This window comes from Platichthys flesus, chromosome 15 (assembly GCF_949316205.1).
Source record: "Platichthys flesus chromosome 15, fPlaFle2.1, whole genome shotgun sequence".
In the NCBI taxonomy this organism is placed as follows: domain Eukaryota; kingdom Metazoa; phylum Chordata; class Actinopteri; order Pleuronectiformes; family Pleuronectidae; genus Platichthys; species Platichthys flesus.
This window is the reverse complement of record NC_084959.1, coordinates 23,317,381-23,335,554: the sequence shown is the minus strand read 5'-3', so window position 1 is coordinate 23,335,554 and position 18,174 is coordinate 23,317,381. Positions and strand designations below refer to the sequence as shown.

The 18,174-nt window shown below is 40.1% G+C and overlaps 1 protein-coding gene and 1 long non-coding RNA gene across 2 annotated transcripts; both read right to left on the bottom strand.

Annotated features, from left to right (window-relative positions):
- Nucleotides 1–1,739: 1,739 nt before the first annotated feature.
- On the bottom strand, nucleotides 1,740–4,273 carry LOC133970043 (putative transcription factor Ovo-like 1). Its single transcript, XM_062406840.1, has 4 exons — nucleotides 3,989–4,273; nucleotides 3,614–3,840; nucleotides 2,515–2,698; nucleotides 1,740–2,173 (listed from the first exon to the last, which is right to left on the bottom strand). Exons 1-4 carry the CDS (start codon nucleotides 4,212–4,214, stop codon nucleotides 1,851–1,853), a joined length of 960 nt encoding a protein of 319 aa, XP_062262824.1. The 5' UTR covers nucleotides 4,215–4,273; the 3' UTR covers nucleotides 1,740–1,850.
- A 4,691-nt stretch (nucleotides 4,274–8,964) lies between these two features.
- Nucleotides 8,965–12,913, bottom strand: LOC133970133 (uncharacterized). Its single transcript, XR_009924271.1, has 2 exons — nucleotides 9,182–12,913; nucleotides 8,965–9,096 (listed from the first exon to the last, which is right to left on the bottom strand). It is a non-coding gene; the product is annotated as an uncharacterized LOC133970133 (long non-coding RNA).
- Nucleotides 12,914–18,174: the final 5,261 nt, after the last annotated feature.

Genomic DNA, 18,174 nt, shown 5'->3' with positions numbered 1-18,174 from the left:
AGAGAGCAGGACCCGGAGTAGGTTGCTGTCTATCTTGGACAATTAGCACCACCCACTTCACAAAACTCGGAGCGTTTTCAGTGGCAGACTCCTGTCATTGTCATGCTCATCAGAAAGGCTGAGGAGGTCCTTTGTCCCCAGGGCCATTCGGCTTCATAACGCCACACAGAGGGAGAGTGGGGGGGAGAGATCTTCCCGGCATGAGTCGACCATATTCGTGGCACCTATTGCACTTCTGTCCGTCCTGGGAGAGGGATCCCTCACATGTGGCTCTCTCTGAGGTTTCTATGTATTTTTACCCTGTTAAAGGGTTTTTTTCGTAGTTTTTCCTTACTCTTGTTGAGGGTTAAGGACAGAGGGTGTCAAACCCTGTTATAGCCCATGAGAAGAATTGTGACTTGTGAATATGGGCTATACAGGTAAAATTTGATTGATTGATTGATTGATATTCCTATATATTTATATATATATATATTTCTGCTGTTTTTATAATATAAATACAGTTTATATTTTGTTGTACTATCCACTCCAGCAGCACAAAATCACTTTAATACTGGACACTGACACAATCACATCATTGCATTCCATACCTGTATCTGTATATATGCTCTCCGTATGTGATGTATGTGATGAATGTGATTTATGTATATATGTCAGTGATGTGTTAAGTATACAAGCTACTGGATGATCTGAATTTCCCTCGGGATTAATAAAGTATCCATCTATCTATCTATCTATCTATTAACTTTAGCCGTGCTGTTTCTGTGCTGTGATGGATTATGGCTCTATAATTAGATAAATAAATTTGTCTCAAGAGTGAGCTTTTTAAGTAAATGGATAAGTACCTTATACCTTAAAAGTATGTGAGATATATGAATATGATTTAAAATGGAACTACCAATTAGACGAAGTACACTAAAAGGGTGTAGTCGACAAGTTGATTTTTTAGAGGAGTCTAGTAAGGTCATCTCAGAAAAATCTATTGAAACATGATCTAAATATAAATATGGGGCTTTTGCTGGTTCTGATTCTAAGGTTTAGGATCGTGTTTCTGTGCTGTTCATAGGAGAGAGGTGGTGAACCTTTCCCCCTTTTCCCCTATATATATATATATATATATATATATATACTGATTTTGTATGCTTTATACTACACTTTTTACTACACTACACACCTGGAAGTACATGTATTTAGACAGAAATTAACCAAATATAACTTGAAATGCTCGCAGGCACTTACAGTCAACCAGTCGCAAATTGTGTTTAACATGTTTATATAGACTTTTTTGACTCAGGATGTTGGAGGGGGCAGCGCCAAAGCCACCCATATTGAAAAGGTGTCACTGGTTTTATGTAGTTTTATAAATAGTTATTTATTTTATTCATTTCAGCCATTTTCACCTATGGTTTAGGTCTGGAACTTGTGAATGCATCGGTGTAAATTGGTGGTTGTGGGTCTTGCAAAAACAAAAGTCTAATAAGGGGGGGTTTTGCTGATGTGTACGCCTAAAACGGTGGAGCGCAGGGCCACTCCACTTCTGCAGGTGGAGGATATTGGTCAAACCTGCCATTACCAAGGAAATAACAGGGGACAGGGTTTTTAAATTGCTGACATTTTGTATAATTTCAAGTCTGTATATTTGCAATTTTTTTAATTAAAAAACATATAACATTGAAAAATATGAGCAATGTAATGATGGAATAAAAGCATTAACAATACATTTTTATCCTGTCCTTTTATTAAAGTCATGGACACATCTTGAAAACTTACAACAAAAAAAACAGGTATTACTGATGGCTTGTGGTTCAGCTTCAGTACAATCAAATGTATAATCATAAGCATAATGAACTCTACATGTAGTATGCAGGGGTTGAGTACTGCAAATAGGTACTAAGTTTACAGTCTGTTGATGCAAAGCTGCTGTTGTCATGAGACTGGCGGCGGTAGTACCTGCGTAAGGCGGGACTACCAGGGTGGCACTGTCTCACATGAAGGAAATACTCATCAGGGCGGCTTGAGGTGTAACCACAATCCTCACAGACAAAAATCTTGGAGCGTCTCTGGCGATAGGCATACTGTTGGTGAACGCTGTGAATCTTCCTCATGTGGGATTCCAGAGAGCAGCGCTGAGTGAAGGCTTTCTCACACAGCTCACACTTGTAGGGACGAATACCTGCAGCAGTGAATAACAAAAGCCTTTTTTCCTTTGGCAGATTTGTATGGATGCAATTCAGAGTGGTTTTGCTTATCAGTAGCAAATCTCACAAAAAAAATGTCACTGTAGTTCTAAATTCACGTTTGTCTTAATCTATTTACAGTCATATTATAGGGGCCATCTTTATCTGACAAAAAGTAGGTCCCCATAACGTAAACCATTACATTTTAAGCTGAAAACAGGATGTTAATATAAGTCAATATAATATCCTCTGAATGTGTGTGTGTGTGTGTGTGTGTGTGTGTGTGTGTGTGTGTGTGTGTGTGTGTGTGTGTGTGTGTATAATGCTGATTACCGACCTGTGTGTGTTCGCATATGCCTTTTGAGGTCAAAGGTATCATTGAATCCTTTGCCACAGAATCGACAAGGGTGTTTCTTCACCAAGCTGTGGCACTTTTGGTGGCGGGTTAACATGCGCTGCAGAGGGAATATCTTGTGGCACAATGAGCACACAAAGTCGCCTGAGCCTGGGGAAGGATGGGGCTGATAGGGACAGATAAAAACATAATGAATACAAGACGGAACCAGAGGCATCCTACCAAGCTACTTTATTGTGCACTGGCAAAATGAGAGGACTAATTACAGATGTTATTAATCCTCTTTATGATGATGAGAACATTGGCTTCAGGAGGATGTGGCATACTAATTTCACTCAGCAGGTATTTCTGAACTTAAATACAAATGAGCTGACCACCAAAATTCTAAATCTGATCAGCTGTGTAGCCTACTCTGATAGAAGGTAGGGTGAAATGAAACACTGCATTGAATGTTTAACTGTGTATGTCAACAACATGTTTATTGGTGTTATGCTATTTGAAATTACATTTTTTTGCGTATTGTGAGCATAAGATAATTTGAACTTTAGTGCATTGAACTTGCCATGTTACTCCCAATCCTTTCTACAAGGAAATGTCACTCAAATTAAAAAGTTTCTTTAATATATATAATCTGAGTTTATTATCAAATTTAGTAAATAAAATGTGTTGCCTCACATTTCAACATGTCAACTTGTTAACAGTGTTTGATTAAATAAAATTGTGTTTCCATTATTATTAATCTTTTTTCCTATTTGAATCAATTAAAGTTATCCCGACTGCATCATCACAATTGCTAAATGCCTCCATGTTAATTCATTTATGACTTGATTTACTTAAAAAAAAACAAAAAAAAACTATAACACCCGTGTGAAGTTGCATAAAAATCCTTCTGTGCTGCAAAAACATAACAAAGCAACAGATTATATGCCTCCTTCATAAAGTTAATTGCATCATCTCTCTCCCATTTATCATACATCCCCGTGCCAAATCTCTGTGATTCTGGTTTTGTCTAGAATGAAATCACTTTCCTCATATTGAGCTGTATCATCCAACTCATTGCAGTTTTCACAGCTGACCTTACCTTTGCACGTGTGACTGGTGGCAGTATACTGTGATGGAAGAAAGGGCCCGGAAGCATCAGTGTGGACCAGTCCAGCCTGGCATCAGCCCCTGGCCCTCCTGATCCTGCCAAAGGCATTGGCAGGATCATTCTTGATGCTACCCCTAAAGTGGCTACTGACTGAGTCACAGTGGAAGGATGTTGGGGGCCAGGATTGCAGGGTATCTGCTCATTCATGTTTTGACTCACTGCAATGGAATAAAGCATCTGTTCATTAGTAGATTTAGTAAATATCAGGTTAAATAAATAATACACACTAACAGGGTTGACCCACCATGTATGTTACTGCTCTCCTTGGACAGCTGAAAATATACTATAGATTCTTGAAATTCTTACCTTCTATTCTGTCTTCTTCCCAGCCATGCTGTTCTGGCTCTTTCCATTGCCATGCTCCACATGTCCCACGTTTCTTTTTAACAAGGAAAGACTTCGGCATCATTAAGATTCTATCTGTCCTTTTCTGTCCTCTGTGATGAACTCCTAGAACTGTGTATTGTGGGAGGTTAGAGGCAGTCAGTGTTTTGACTGGAGTACACCTGTGTTGACTATGCGCATGTGCCATTTTAACTGGCCCGCCACTGGTTTTGCATGTCAGGTAGTGAGAATCCGGGGAGCTTCACATTCAAGTGGTCCTTGACATGCAAAGTTTGGCCCCAGACCAAGCCCTGGCCCCACACAAAGGGATCGGTCTGAGTAACAGGAGCAAACACAGAGGAGCCACAGCTTTAACTGCTAGGTAAATCTGTCTCTTTCTCCTCTGTTCTGTCTGTTGCAATTGTGGGACTACAGAGCTTCTAGAAATACATACAAAGGCCATTCACATACTGACATCATTGACTGTGATGTTGACATAATTGCACATACATGATGGCACTTTCAATCCTGTTTGGTTCCCAGCCACCCACCCAGCGCATACTGGGATCGACAGCGTGCACTCGGCCCCTGCCACTTCAAATGGAAAAAGCTTGTAAAGAGATTGAATGAGGGAATTAAAATATCCAAAACAATTAACTGACTTACGTAATACTTTAATGACGAGAAATCCTGCTAATTGAGTGACAAATTGTGAAAGTAAACTGCTTATCCTTTTCCAAATGTTTGCACAGTCAGTTATACTAGAGACGAATGAACTGCAGGCATTCTCATCTTATTTCTCTTGATCTGCATGGCAAAAACAAATGTGGCCCGGGACTAAAGCCCATCATGCAAATATTGCTAGAGGTCACTCCAAGAACATAAGGAGGATAATACAGTACCAACTGTACAACAGTTTAAACACACCTTAGCCCTTTATTATAACTGCATTAATTGACTAACATGATGAATTCCGTGTGAAGAACTTAGTTGTTGTTTTACTGAGGGAGGATATAATTTACATTAATTCTTATAGCCATTGTATTAATTTGTATAAAGTGTAAATGTTCGACCACAAATCCCTGTAAACACAGAAAAATTATAAATGGAAGTGTTAAATCAAAATAGTATTAGCCTTTGCAGGAGTCTCCTGACTGTACTGTGTGTTGTTGCTATTCGGAACCTGCGCTCTAACTGTATGCAAAACAAGGGCTAGAGTGCTGTGGCATGAAAATGAAAACGTAAAAAAGGTAGCTCAAATTTGTAAATGACAACAAATTTCCTTCAATGACTTGTGACTAGATTGTGAACCTTTATCCGATGACTGCAGTTTAAGACACATCGACTAACATAGGCTATAGATTATTAACAGAGGTTGTGTATTTAATGAAGGGAGGGCTTCTTTTCAATGCAGCTTATGATAACACTGGCAAGTAAAATCTTTTATTTCCCAGTAAAAAAACAAACAACCACATCATGCATCATTATCATTGCCAAAGAATGTTAATTTGTTTCTTTTTGTCTATAAGTAAATGACTAGTCTGAACATGAACACACAGAAGTCCATGTTTAACCGGTATGCCACACCCTTGCCCCTCTTATACTAATACTTTGCTCTAGCACTAATACCTTTCAAACACAATCCTATTTCCCAAAAATAAAGAAAAATAGACTCAATGTGAAGGATTCCAAGACTTGACGGTTTGTCACATGCAACAACAATATGTATAGTGACAAGCAATGAAGCCTGCTGTTACAGTTGAGTTTAAAGACTAGTGGAAAATATAAATATAATATACAGAATTTAAAATATAAATTTGGTTGATTCTTTGGATAGGGTTGGGTGTATGCCTTGGATGTGTATATTTTCGTTAGGATTCATTGTTTGATTTGTATTTGTATTAATACCATGTGTGTTTGTATCGGATTGCAGATGGAGAGTTGTTTGTAGCTAAACCTGCTTCATAGAGATGAATGTTTTTACAAGAAAATATCAAACATGAATAACTTAAATATTTTACAGCCAAAATAATAACGTTAATGTTGACGTCAACTGGACTATTGTAGATCATTATTATCAGGCTCCAGCAGGAAGTCGTTAAAGACTCTACAGCTTGTCCAAAATGCCGCAGCACGTGTCCTGACGAGAACAAAGAGAAGAGAGCACATTTCTCCAGTATTAGCATCGCTAAACTGGCTTCCAGTTAAATCTAAAATAGAATTTGAAATTCTCCTCCTCACCTTCAAGGCCCTTAATAATATAGCACCTTTTTACCTTAAAGAGCTGTAAGTACCTTATAAACCCGCTAGAGCACTCCGCTCCCAGAATTCAAGCCTACTTGTCGTCCCTAAAGTCTCTAAAAGTAGAGTAGGAGCCAGAGCTTTTAGCCATCAAGCCCCTCGGCTGTGGAATAATCTACCACTTTCAGTTCGGGAGGCAGACGCCATCTGTTCGTTTAAGAGTAGGCTCAAAACCTTCCTTTTTGATAAAGCTTATAGTTAGAGCTATTCAGTGCGCCAGAACGTTTCTTGTTCTATTTTATGACACATGACACACGGAGCTTCTCTTTCCAGCTTCTCCTTCCTCTTCTCCATCCCTATCTCCCTTCCCCGAATCCCTTTGCTTTATCACCCGCAGATCCAGGGCCTCTGTGGCCGCACCATGGATTGCGGTTTGTGGATCGCGCCCCGGGGGTTGAAGTGTTGGATCCAGTGTGGCGGATTCTGAGTCATGTGGGCTGATCGTGGTGCTGGTGGCGGACCCTGTGTCGTGTTGGCATTGGGCACGGGCGGTGGACCAGGACCGCGGTGGTGGCTTGGGATGGGTCCTGGTGGGCGGCGGTGGACGGTGACTGAGGACTGGAGTGGCGTCTGGTCTGGATGGTGGATCGTGGCCTGGATGGTTGCTGAGCATGGACTGTGCTTGCAGCGGAACTGCTTGGCATGTCATGTTGGGGTTGTCCTTCGGGATGTCTACCCTCATCAAATGCTGCTAGAGACTTTGATTATTGATGATGTTCTCCTACAAATGCCATCTATTGCACTTCTGTCCGTCCTGGGAGAGGGATCCCTCACATGTGGCTCTCTCTGAGGTTTCTACGTATTTTTACCCTGTTAAAGGGTTTTTTCGTAGTTTTTCCTTACTCTTGCTGAGGGTTAAGGACAGAGGATGTCACTCCCTGTTAAAGCCCTATGAGATGAATTGTAATTTGTGAATATGGGCTATACAAATAAAATTTGATTGATTGATTGATGTTTGTATAGGGGTGGAGTTAAAACTCAAACCCTCACCACCACCGGCTCCCTTGGAACCGCAGCAGCAGAGAAAGCCTGTAACACAGTCCCAAGAACCAATGCAGTTTGGTGATGGTATAACAGTGGTGCTTGTATGGTGCCCCTGTCTCATTCGGTCTTCTCAGCTAAAACCAAGATCTCACCTTCTCAGCTTCTTCATAGAGCTCCCTGATGAATTTGGGTTGCTCTTTGCCCCTCAGCCTTTGAGTGGGTGTGACGTTGAATTACCCACAAATCCTCTTGTGCCAACTTCTACTGGGCAGCGCCTTGTGCACTTCACAGCCAAGACCACGTATTTCATCTTATTTCTCTCTCATAGGCTGCCTCCAACCACCAGGAGCTTTGCATGCAGGTCATAACTGGTTCAAAGGTTCACATTAAATGTCCCATACAATCCACACAGTGCTCAAGTCTCTGTTGTAAGTGAATGAATACACTGACCCGCCAGGATCCCCTGACTGTAAAGCATTTATGAATGTTTAGTCACCTAAAAACAACCATTTTTTTGTTCCTATAGGCTAAATTATAGGTCATTAATGATACATCAAGAAATTATATACTAATAATATCTCCATGATTAACCAATATTTACAGAGAAATTTATACTTCTATACATTCAAAAAGAAAGTGATAACACTTTAGATTAAAGCCCAGTGGTGGCATAAATACATGACTGAGTTGAATTTTGGTGATGGGACACATGCAATAAAAGCAATACAAAATATGCAAACATGGACAAAAATGTGGACAATGCGCAATTCTGAGCCCCGAAATTGTTTTCATAAAGCTTCCGCTGCATCATCCGCTTATTTAAATCAATATAAGCAAATGTCATAAATCAGATGCTTCATTGAGCACTGGCCATCTTGCCTGAAAGTCTTGAATCATGGGATGTATCATGTACATCTTAATATCTCTTATATGCAAACATCTTTTATAATAAGGGGGACAGTAGTTGACTTCGAACCGAAACCGTGAGGAGAGTATGTCAGTGTCAACACAGTACTAGACATGGATGAGGATTCTTCAAGAACATGAGCGGTAGCCGAGGTGGAGAAGCTATAAGCAAACTGGGGAGTTGAGGCCTCTGTTATGGATATCTACTCTGATAGCCCCTCTATCCTGTGCTTCATCCATTGAAGTGAGATTCATAAATATAGATTCACTTCCAAATAGTGCATCGATAAATTGAAATCTGAAGTTGGATTCAAGACCATATTGTCTTCGTACCTCGCTTACCAATTCTTTAATGGATCCAGGAAGTTCGTTTTGGGAAGTCAACCTTTGGCTGCTGTTGTCACCCAGGATTACTTTGCATTACTTTGAATGGCCGGGAAATAATTTTTTTTTACGTCTTGGTCTGTGAAGTGGATGAAAAAGATTAGATTTTAAAAGGTTGTTGCATATTGTTTTATCATAAGCCACACTTTGCCTTATGTAAAAACATACAGATTCTACTTTAACACCTCATAAAATGGTGACTCAGACTTTTTAAGGTCCTAAATTGTTGCTAAATTATTTATTACTTTTTGATATTTTGAATGCCCGGCAGACATCCTGTGATAAAATCCATCAGTGATGTTTTTAAGTTCAACCTGCAAAGTAGAATTATCAATCTGTTAAGGTTGAGTGAATGTTTGGACCCCAAAGCAGACACGAACGAGTTGTTGGTGGGTTAATGAACAGAGTTTATTTGCAGGAGAGGTAGATGAAGGCTGGAGCGGCAGGGTGCTGGTTGGCTTGGAGATCCTGGTTGAGAAGAGGATGAGGAGCCGAGCGGAGAGGCACATGAGGATCTGGGTTGAAGGAAAGCACAAAGGTTAGATATCCAAAGGACACAAGGGTCGAGAGGGTTGAGAGTTTCTGCAGCGCAACAGCTACCATAGTAGATGGAATAATCTGGCACTGAAGTGGTGAGTACACCAGGCTTTTATGGAGGGGTTGATTAGATGGAATGGGAGCAGGTGTGCCTCGTCCTGCTGCAGCCACGAGCCAGCCACGCCCCCTGCCACACACAACACACAGGGAGAAAACAGAAGGGAAGGAGGAGACACAGCAAAACAACACAACACCAAACACAAACCCCACACAATCATCCATCAATCCATCAAATTGTATTTTAGAGACTTCAGGGACACCAAGTAAGCCTGAATTCTGGGAGCGCAGTGCTCTAGTGGGCTGATAAGGTACCATGAGCTCTTTGAGGTATAATGGTGCCATATTACAGTTTTTCACAATTGTTAACACACAAAAAGCGAAAATTCGGCACAATTTGCACAACCTTCACTTCATGTACCAATCACTCGACCCAATTTGGCACTACTTCACACTCCCTTATCTGCATTAGACTCTGACTTTCATTCTTTACACTCTGTCAATTACACATCACATTGTTGTCAAAACACTACACACAATGTTCAGTTGTTGCACACACTTCTCAAGTAAAATCTCAAAGCATCAACCTACAACACACAAATACTCAAATCTCTAAACATTCAGGTCTGTTGAATAATTTCACCGCATTTACACAGCCGAACAGGAGACAGAAATTGTAGATATGGTTCGTGAGAACAACTCTATCACACTCAGACAAATGAAAACTAGGATCCTGGCTGACCATGCTACGTTTAGAAACGTCCAGACCGTCAGCCTCTCTACATTGGAGTGTATTCTTCATAGGACTGCCATGCGGATGAAACAAGTGTTCAGGGTCCCATTTGAACGTAACACAGGCATCAAGGAGTTACAGTGAGAGTTTGTGCTTGTAAGTACCAACATTCAGCACTGACACATGCATGTATTGTACCTGTAATCAAATATTGTTCCTTTTCTACAGTGTCTCACTGTAGCCCACTGTGTTGACCTCTCTGTGTCCATACTGTAACTTGCATTCTCATGCTGTCTGTGTCAGCGGATCCAGGAGATGGATAGATAGATAGATAGATAGATAGATAGATAGATAGATAGATAGATAGATAGATAGATAGATAGATAGATAGATAGATAGATTACTTTATTTATTATAAAGTCGTCATAGCAGCCAGTACATTTGAATACAATAAAATACAATACAATAGAATAAAATAAAATAAAAAATATTGAGGTAGAAAGCCTCACACAGCTCATGTGTTGTACCAGTACATCTTTATTGATGAGGTGGGATTCAACCTGGTGAAGAGGAGGCGACGGGGCAGAAACGTCATTGGCCAGTGGGGCCATTGTGGAGGTCCCCGGCCAGCGTGTCCCGGGAACATTACACTGTGTGCTGCAATGAATCACCATGGGATCTTGCACCGCCATGCCCACCGAGGGGCCTATAACGCTGCCCGTCTCCTCGTCTTCCTGGATGGCCTGCATGACCTGCTGGTACCACCTGGCCAGATAGACCCACAGCGGCTCGATCACGTTGTCATCAGGGACAATGTGAGCTTCCACCGGGCTGCTCAAGTGCAGGAGTGGTTCCAGGACCACCCACATTTTTTCGTTCTATACCTTCCACCTTATTCTCCTTTCCTGAATCCTATTGAGGAATTATTTTCAGCTTGGAGGTGGAAGGAATATGAACGGAACCCACAGGACCGGGTCCCACTGCTCCAGGCTATGGAGGAGGCCTCTGGCGACGTGATTGTCGAGACCTGTCAGCAATTTGTGTGTGAGGTTTTTAGTTTTCTGTGTGCAGTTCTGAGAAAGCTGTTATTGTTTTGAAAAACGTGTGTTAACAATTGTGAAATGCTGTAATTTTTGTGAAGGGGGGGGGGGGGGTTGAACAGGCCGGTTTACAGTACAGTACTGTTCTGTGTGTACCGAAATAAACCTTTTTTTGCTGCATATTTGTGTGCTGTTTTATGTTTGACTATGAAAAAAGTGGGCCTACACTGAGACATTTTACAAAAGGAGAAATGGCTCATTCTCCAGAGTCACTGTCATTCATATGGTGTGTTCCATTTTGATGTTTGTGTTTTCAGTTTTGCACTGCAGTGTGTTGTAAATACTTGGTAGTGTGCAAGCAAATGCTTAGTTGTGTGTTCTCAATGAATGGTATGTGTGTGTCATTTTAAAATATGACTGTGTGTACCAAATGAAAACACGAGTTCCATTTTGTGAACAGGTAAGAGTTTTGATAGTAAAGAGTCATCTTGCAAAGGGAGTGTCAGGTTTAGCATTTTGTGTGTGAGGTTTTCAGTTTTGTGTGTGCAGTTTTGAGAAAGCCGTTATTGTTTTGAAAAACGTGTGTTAACAATTGTGAAAAACTGTATTAAGGGCCTTGAATGTGAGGAGGATTTGGACAAGCTGCAGAGTCTTTAACAACTTACTGCTGGAGCCTGAAAATAATGAATTACAATAATCAAGTCTGGATGTAACAAAGGTGTGGACTAGTTTTTCTGCATCTTTTTGAAAAAAGGACATTTTTTGATTTAGATTTTTGATTTTTTTGATATTACGCAAGTTGAAGAAGGCAGTCCTAGAAATTTGTTTTAGGTGAGAATTCAAGGACAAATCAGATCGAATATCACTCCCAAGTTCCTGACTGTATCATTGGAAGCAAGGGCAATCTCGTCTAGTGCAGATATATCATTAGATAATGTATCTATGTAGGTGTTTAGGGCCAAGTATTATTTTTATGTCCTTGAGACATTAAAAGAGTTTAGTTAACTGATTACATTGTTCAGGTTTTATTGACAAGTATAACTGGGTGTTTGAGAAGGGGTTTGAATACAGATATTTTAAAGGACTCTGGTACATATCCTGACGATAATGATAGATTGATTGTGTTCAGTAACGTACTATCAATTAGGGGCAGAATTTCTTTAAGTAATTTTGTGGGAATGGGATCTAAGATACAGGTTGTTGGTTTAGAACATGAGATTATTTTTGTCAGCTGATCAATGGTGATCAGGGAGAGCTGTCTAAATAATTGTTACATTCTAAGCAGCTCCTGAGATTTCTGTTCTTGATCGTGTATTTGTGCAAATTGAGGGCAGGAGATGGTGGATTTTATTTTTAACAGTTAGAATTGTATCATTAAGGAAGATCATAAAGAAATTGCTATTCAGGGATCGAAGAGTACTGGGTTCGGTGGAGATGTGACTCTCTGTGAGCCTGGCTACAGTGCTGAAGAGAAACCTGGGATTGTTTTTATTTTCTTCTATTAATGTGTGGTAGGCAGCTCTTGCTTTGCGGAGGGCTTTCTTAAATGCTTTAATATTATTCTTCCAGGCTAAGAGATATTCAACACGTTTGCTGGAGCGTCACTTCCTTCTGGTTTTTTTTATTCTTGTTTTAATTCATGTGTGTTGGAATTATACCAGGGAGCTAATTTACAATGTTTTACAATTTTGTTTTTTGAGGCACTATTGAGTTTAATGTTAATCGTAATGACTTAACAGAGCTGTCAACAATATGGTCAATATCAGTGGAGCTAGGGTTTTAAAAGAATTTAATAATAATATCAACAGATAATATGGGTTTAAATTTTATTAGGGCCCGAGCACCGAATGGTGAGAGGCCCTATTGAATTTGTAAGGATTTTTATTATTAGGGCCCGAGCACCGAAATCGGTGGGAGGCCCTATTGAAATTGAAATGATTATTATTATTAGGGCCCGAGCACCGAAATCGTTGGGAGGCCCTATTGAAATTGAAATGATTATTAGGGCCCGAGCACCGAAATCGGTGGGAGGCCCTATTGAAATTGAAATGATTATTATTAGGGCCCGAGCACCGAATGGTGAGAGGCCCTATTGAATCTGTAAGGATTTTTATTATTATTAGGGCCCGAGCACCGAATGGTGAGAGGCCCTATTGAATCTGTAAGGATTTTTATTATTATTAGGGCCCGAGCACCGAATGGTGAGAGGCCCTATTGAATCTGTAAGGATTTTTATTATTATTATTAGGGCCCGAGCACCGAATGGTGAGAGGCCCTATTGAATCTGTAAGGATTTTTATTATTATTAGGGCCCGAGCACCGAATGGTGAGAGGCCCTATTGAATCTGTAAGGATTTTTATTATTATTATTAGGGCCCGAGCACCGAATGGTGAGAGGCCCTATTGAATCTGTAAGGATATTATTAGGGCCCGAGAACCGAATGGTGAGAGGCCCTATTGAATCTGTAAGGATTTTTATTATTATTATTATTATTATTATTATTAGGGCCCGAGCACCAAATGGTGAGAGGCCCTATTGAATCTGTAAGGATTTTTATTATTAGGGCCCGAGCACCGAATGGTGAGAGGCCCTATTGAATCTGTAAGGATTTTTATTAGGGGCCGAGCACCGAATGGTGAGAGGCCCTATTGAATCTGTAAGGATTTTTATTATTATTATTATTATTATTATTATTATTATTATTATTATTATTATTAGGGCCCGAGCACCGAATGGTGAGAGGCCCTATTGAATCTGTAAGGATTTTTATTATTAGGGCCCGAGCACCGAATGGTGAGAGGCCCTATTGAATCTGTAAGGATTTTTATTATTAGGGCCCGAGCACCGAATGGTGAGAGGCCCTATTGAATCTGTAAGGATTTTTATTATTAGGGCCCGAGCACCGAATGGTGAGAGGCCCTATTGAATCTGTAAGGATTTTTATTATTATTATTATTATTATTATTATTATTATTATTATTATTATTATTAGGGCCCGAGCACCGAATGGTGAGAGGCCCTATTGAATCTGTAAGGATTTTTATTATTAGGGCCCGAGCACCGAATGGTGAGAGGCCCTATTGAATCTGTAAGGATTTTTATTATTAGGGCCCGAGCACCGAATGGTGAGAGGCCCTATTGAATCTGTAAGGATTTTTATTATTAGGGCCCGAGCACCGAATGGTGAGAGGCCCTATTGAATCTGTAAGGATTTTTATTAGGGCCCGAGCACCGAAATCGGTGGGAGGCCCTATTGAAATTGAAATGATTATTATTATTATTATTATTATTATTTTTCTTAGCTTAAATGAATTGGCTTTTTGAGGGCTTTAATGTGCTCAAAAAGTTGTAGGAGTTTGCAGTAAATTCGAAGGCGGCGTAAAATTACGTATTCTGGAGTATTTTGAAAAGGGCGTGGCAAAATGGCTCAAGAGCGCCACCTACGGAAAAGCCCCTCATTTAGCATTCACCGATCCTCAAAAAAAACAAAGATTATTGTGTATCATGACTAGATGCACAAAAAAGTCCATCAGTGCATTATGAATAACGCAACAGGAAGCCCGCCAGTTTGACTTTAGTGGCCATTTTGGTCATATTCCATATTTTTTCTTTGATGTACTTGTCGTACAGCTTTCATCATATCAACTTCAAATTTAGACGATCGTCATCACAACAAATTGGAGATCTAAAGTTATTGAAGGATTACGTTTTAGCAAAACCGTCTGACCGTGGTGTGGCGTTAAAGTTTGATGAAACGCCATCAAAACACAAGCTTCCATATTTCAGACATATTTTGTCCAATTGAGTCCAAACTAGACACATTCGACAAGAGTCGCCACCAGAAGACATGGGTGCAGAAATTGTGACTTACAATCACAGCGCCCCCTGGTGGTAACGCGAAATGTCTTGTTTTGGTACGTGTTATGTTTTTATGTACTACTCAGACAGCTTTCATCAGATCAACTTAAAAATTAGATGAGACTCTACAAAACAAGATGAAGATCTAAAGTTATCAGAATTTAAACTTTTCATCATACCGTGTGACCGTGGTGAGGTCTCAAAGTTCGACTAAACGCCAATATAAGCGAGCTTCTGTAACTTAGACATATTTTGTCCAATCGACTCCAAACTACACATATAAGACAAGAGTCGCGACCGGAAGACATCTACCATCATGATTTAAAAGGAAAGCGCCCCCTGGTGGCATCAGGAAATGTCTTGTTTTGGTCATCTTACTCTTTGATGTATTTCCCTCCAGCCACTTTACTAAACCATGTCAAACTGTGTCAAATTGGTCTCAAGATATTGATAATGTAGGCATAACATTATTGTGACTTTTCATCATGCAGATTGTTAATGGCGTGGCATCAAAGTTCATCAGCTCACCATGACCAATGAAACCCATTTTAACAGAGTTACCCTGAACGCAGCATGAGACCGCTTTCGGTTTGTTACGTCTCACACTTGGATGTATTTCTCCTCATTCACTTTGCTAAACCATGTCAAACTGTGTCACATGGGTCTCAATATATTGATAATGTAGGCATAACATTGCTGTGAGTTTTCATCATGCGGATTATTCATAGCTTTGCAGCAGACTTCTTCAACTCGCCATGACAAACGAAGCTGCATTTAACACAGCTGCAAGTGAACGCCTCATGAGACTCTGAAAAAAGTTACGTCGTCACAAGCTGCGGAGCTGTGTATCACGAAGAACCGGAGAACGGTTGGCGAGTCTGGATGAGAGGACGGCGGCGGAGTCACTGTGGACGTTGTTCGCTCAGCAGGTTAGAGTGTGGGACGCACTCAAAGCTTTTTTCCCCTCTCCCGTTGTGTCTTTTCCTGTGTGAACTCTGCCGCTCTCAACAGCAGCACTGGCTATGAGCTAGCTCCTGCTAGCTCCAACGAAGCATCTCTCAACTGCTACGTAAGTTAAACGGACACTTCTGACTGACTGTGATGATAAGCAAAAGAGACACTGTGGATGTGTGATGTGTTGTACTGCATTTGTTTGATCTGTTTACTAATACTAGCTCTAATAAATACTGTATAAATTATATTTTGCTCCTGAATTGAACTGTGTTAAAGGGGTTCACATGGATAATATATGTTCAATTATGTAAAGGGTGATTTTTGTTACTATTATACTAATGGAGATTTAGCACTTGCTACACATTGTAAGAGCAGCTGTTCAAAGGAGCACTACGTCTTTTAAGGCTCTTTATTCAGAGTCACGGTGTTGATGTCCTGTCACGTGTTACAGTGAAAAATAACCGTGTCTCCCACCTTCAGTATTTAAATCGTTAATCTCAGACAGACTTCACTGAATTCTTTTGTTAAATATGAGTAAGTCATAGCCTTGTACCTTTACTAGAACAGACAGTGTCATACAGAGTTGTGGGCTTATATGCACTACCTATTTCCTAATCTGAAATGATTATGCTCTGATTAACTTTGAACTAATATTTTATTTTTACCATTTAAAAGTCTGTTAATTACTTAACCTGGCCCATGTATGACTTTACATATCTGTGTATTGGTTTCATGTTCCTCTAGAAGGTCCAACTTGACACACAACTTGAATCCAACCAGACTGAACACTGACTCCAGGTACAGACCTGATTTCATTACTTAAAAACAATCAAAGTATTGCACATAATACATAATGTATTAAATTATAATGCAATACTTTTAATGTGAAATAGCTCCATTAAAAACATTCATTGTCATGGTAGTGCACGTTTTAATCCAAAAGCATATTCAAATACACAGTTGAATATCCACAGAAAATAAGATTACACACTTTGTTCATATGTAACTCTTCCTCTACAATAATGACGATCACTTTCATGTTTCCTATCATTTTATTAGGGACAGACGAGCCTGAAGGACACAGCTGTGATGACCATGTTCTGTCTCTTATGGCAAAGCAGAAATATAAAACACTGGGTTCTTATCTAAAGTGTATCAAATCAGATCTCCACCATGTTGCTGCTGAGGACATCAGGTGCTGCAGTTCTTCATCTATGAACAGAAAAAACGCACTGTTAAAGAATGTTTTGTGTTGTGTATAAAGCACAACAGATTTCAGATAGAACTGTTGTACTGTGGTCTTGGTTTATATCCTCATGGTGAAATGTACATATTTTAAGTCCCTTCTGATAAAAGTGCTGAAAGAAATACAACATTGTACAAATACATAAAATGTCTTTCTACCTCATCAGTACTATTCAAGGTGATAATCTCCCACAGACCTATTGATAACAGTCCAAATCAAGTCTTTCCACTTCTCTCAGTGTGAAAACATAATTCTATAATTAATTTGAGAACTGTTTACAACACTGATGTGTGGAGATTAAAATCATACCTAAACTGTCTAATTCACTGTAAAACTCCATGACATTCGCAGGCCATCTGTAGTTAAGGGAGTAACGCATGGAGTGATGTGTAGATTACTAGTTTGATGATGCATGAGGAGAGGCGGTGGTCGAGTGGCAGAAACTTGGACTATGGGCAGAGAAGGTCTCTGGTTCGTCTTTGGTTCGACTCCATGGAGAGACAACAAAAGTCGAACCTGGATTGATCTGTCCAAAAATCCAAGAGTCTCCCTACCCTCTCTAGTGCCCATGAGCAAGGCACCTCACTCCCCCAACATCTGCTCCCCCGAGCGCCGTACATGGTCGCTCACTGCTCTGTGTGTCCTGCACCAGATGGGTAAAAAGCAGCGATTAAATTTCCCTACCTGCATGAGTGTGCCTTTGCATGTCTGTGCATGTGTTTGGGATGAATAAATGGATTTTAATCTTAATCTTTTAATCTTAATCAGTTGTCTTCCAGTTGACCAGCATGAAGCTGCAGATCTCCACCATGTTGCTGCTGGGGACATCAGGAGCTGCATTAATGAGGAGCAGAAGCGTACTGTTATGAATGTTTTGTGTTGTTTATGAAGCACTACTTATTTCAGCTAGAACCGATGTACTAGGGTCTGGGTTTGTATCCTAATGGTTAAATGCACATACTTTAAATCGCTTTTGATAAAACGTGACAAAGAAATACAACATTGTACACATAGATAAAATGTCTTTCTACCTCATCTGTAATATTCAAGGTGATGATCTCCCACAGAGCTGTTGATAACAGTCCACATCAAGTCTCTCCACTTCCCTCAGTGTGAAAACATAATTATATAATTAATTGGAGAAGTGTTTACAACACTGATGTGTGG

Excerpts from the sequence above, each read along its gene's own strand:
- LOC133970043 (XM_062406840.1), bottom strand. The coding sequence starts at position 4,214 with ATGGCACATGCGCATAGTCAACACAGGTGTACTCCAGTCAAAACACTG. Across the intron at positions 2,699-3,613 it reads CACCAGTCACACGTGCAAAG|CCCCATCCTTCCCCAGGCTC; the intron begins GTAAGGTCAGCT and ends TGTCCCTATCAG. Across the intron at positions 2,174-2,514 it reads GCATATGCGAACACACACAG|GTATTCGTCCCTACAAGTGT; the intron begins GTCGGTAATCAG and ends TCACTGCTGCAG.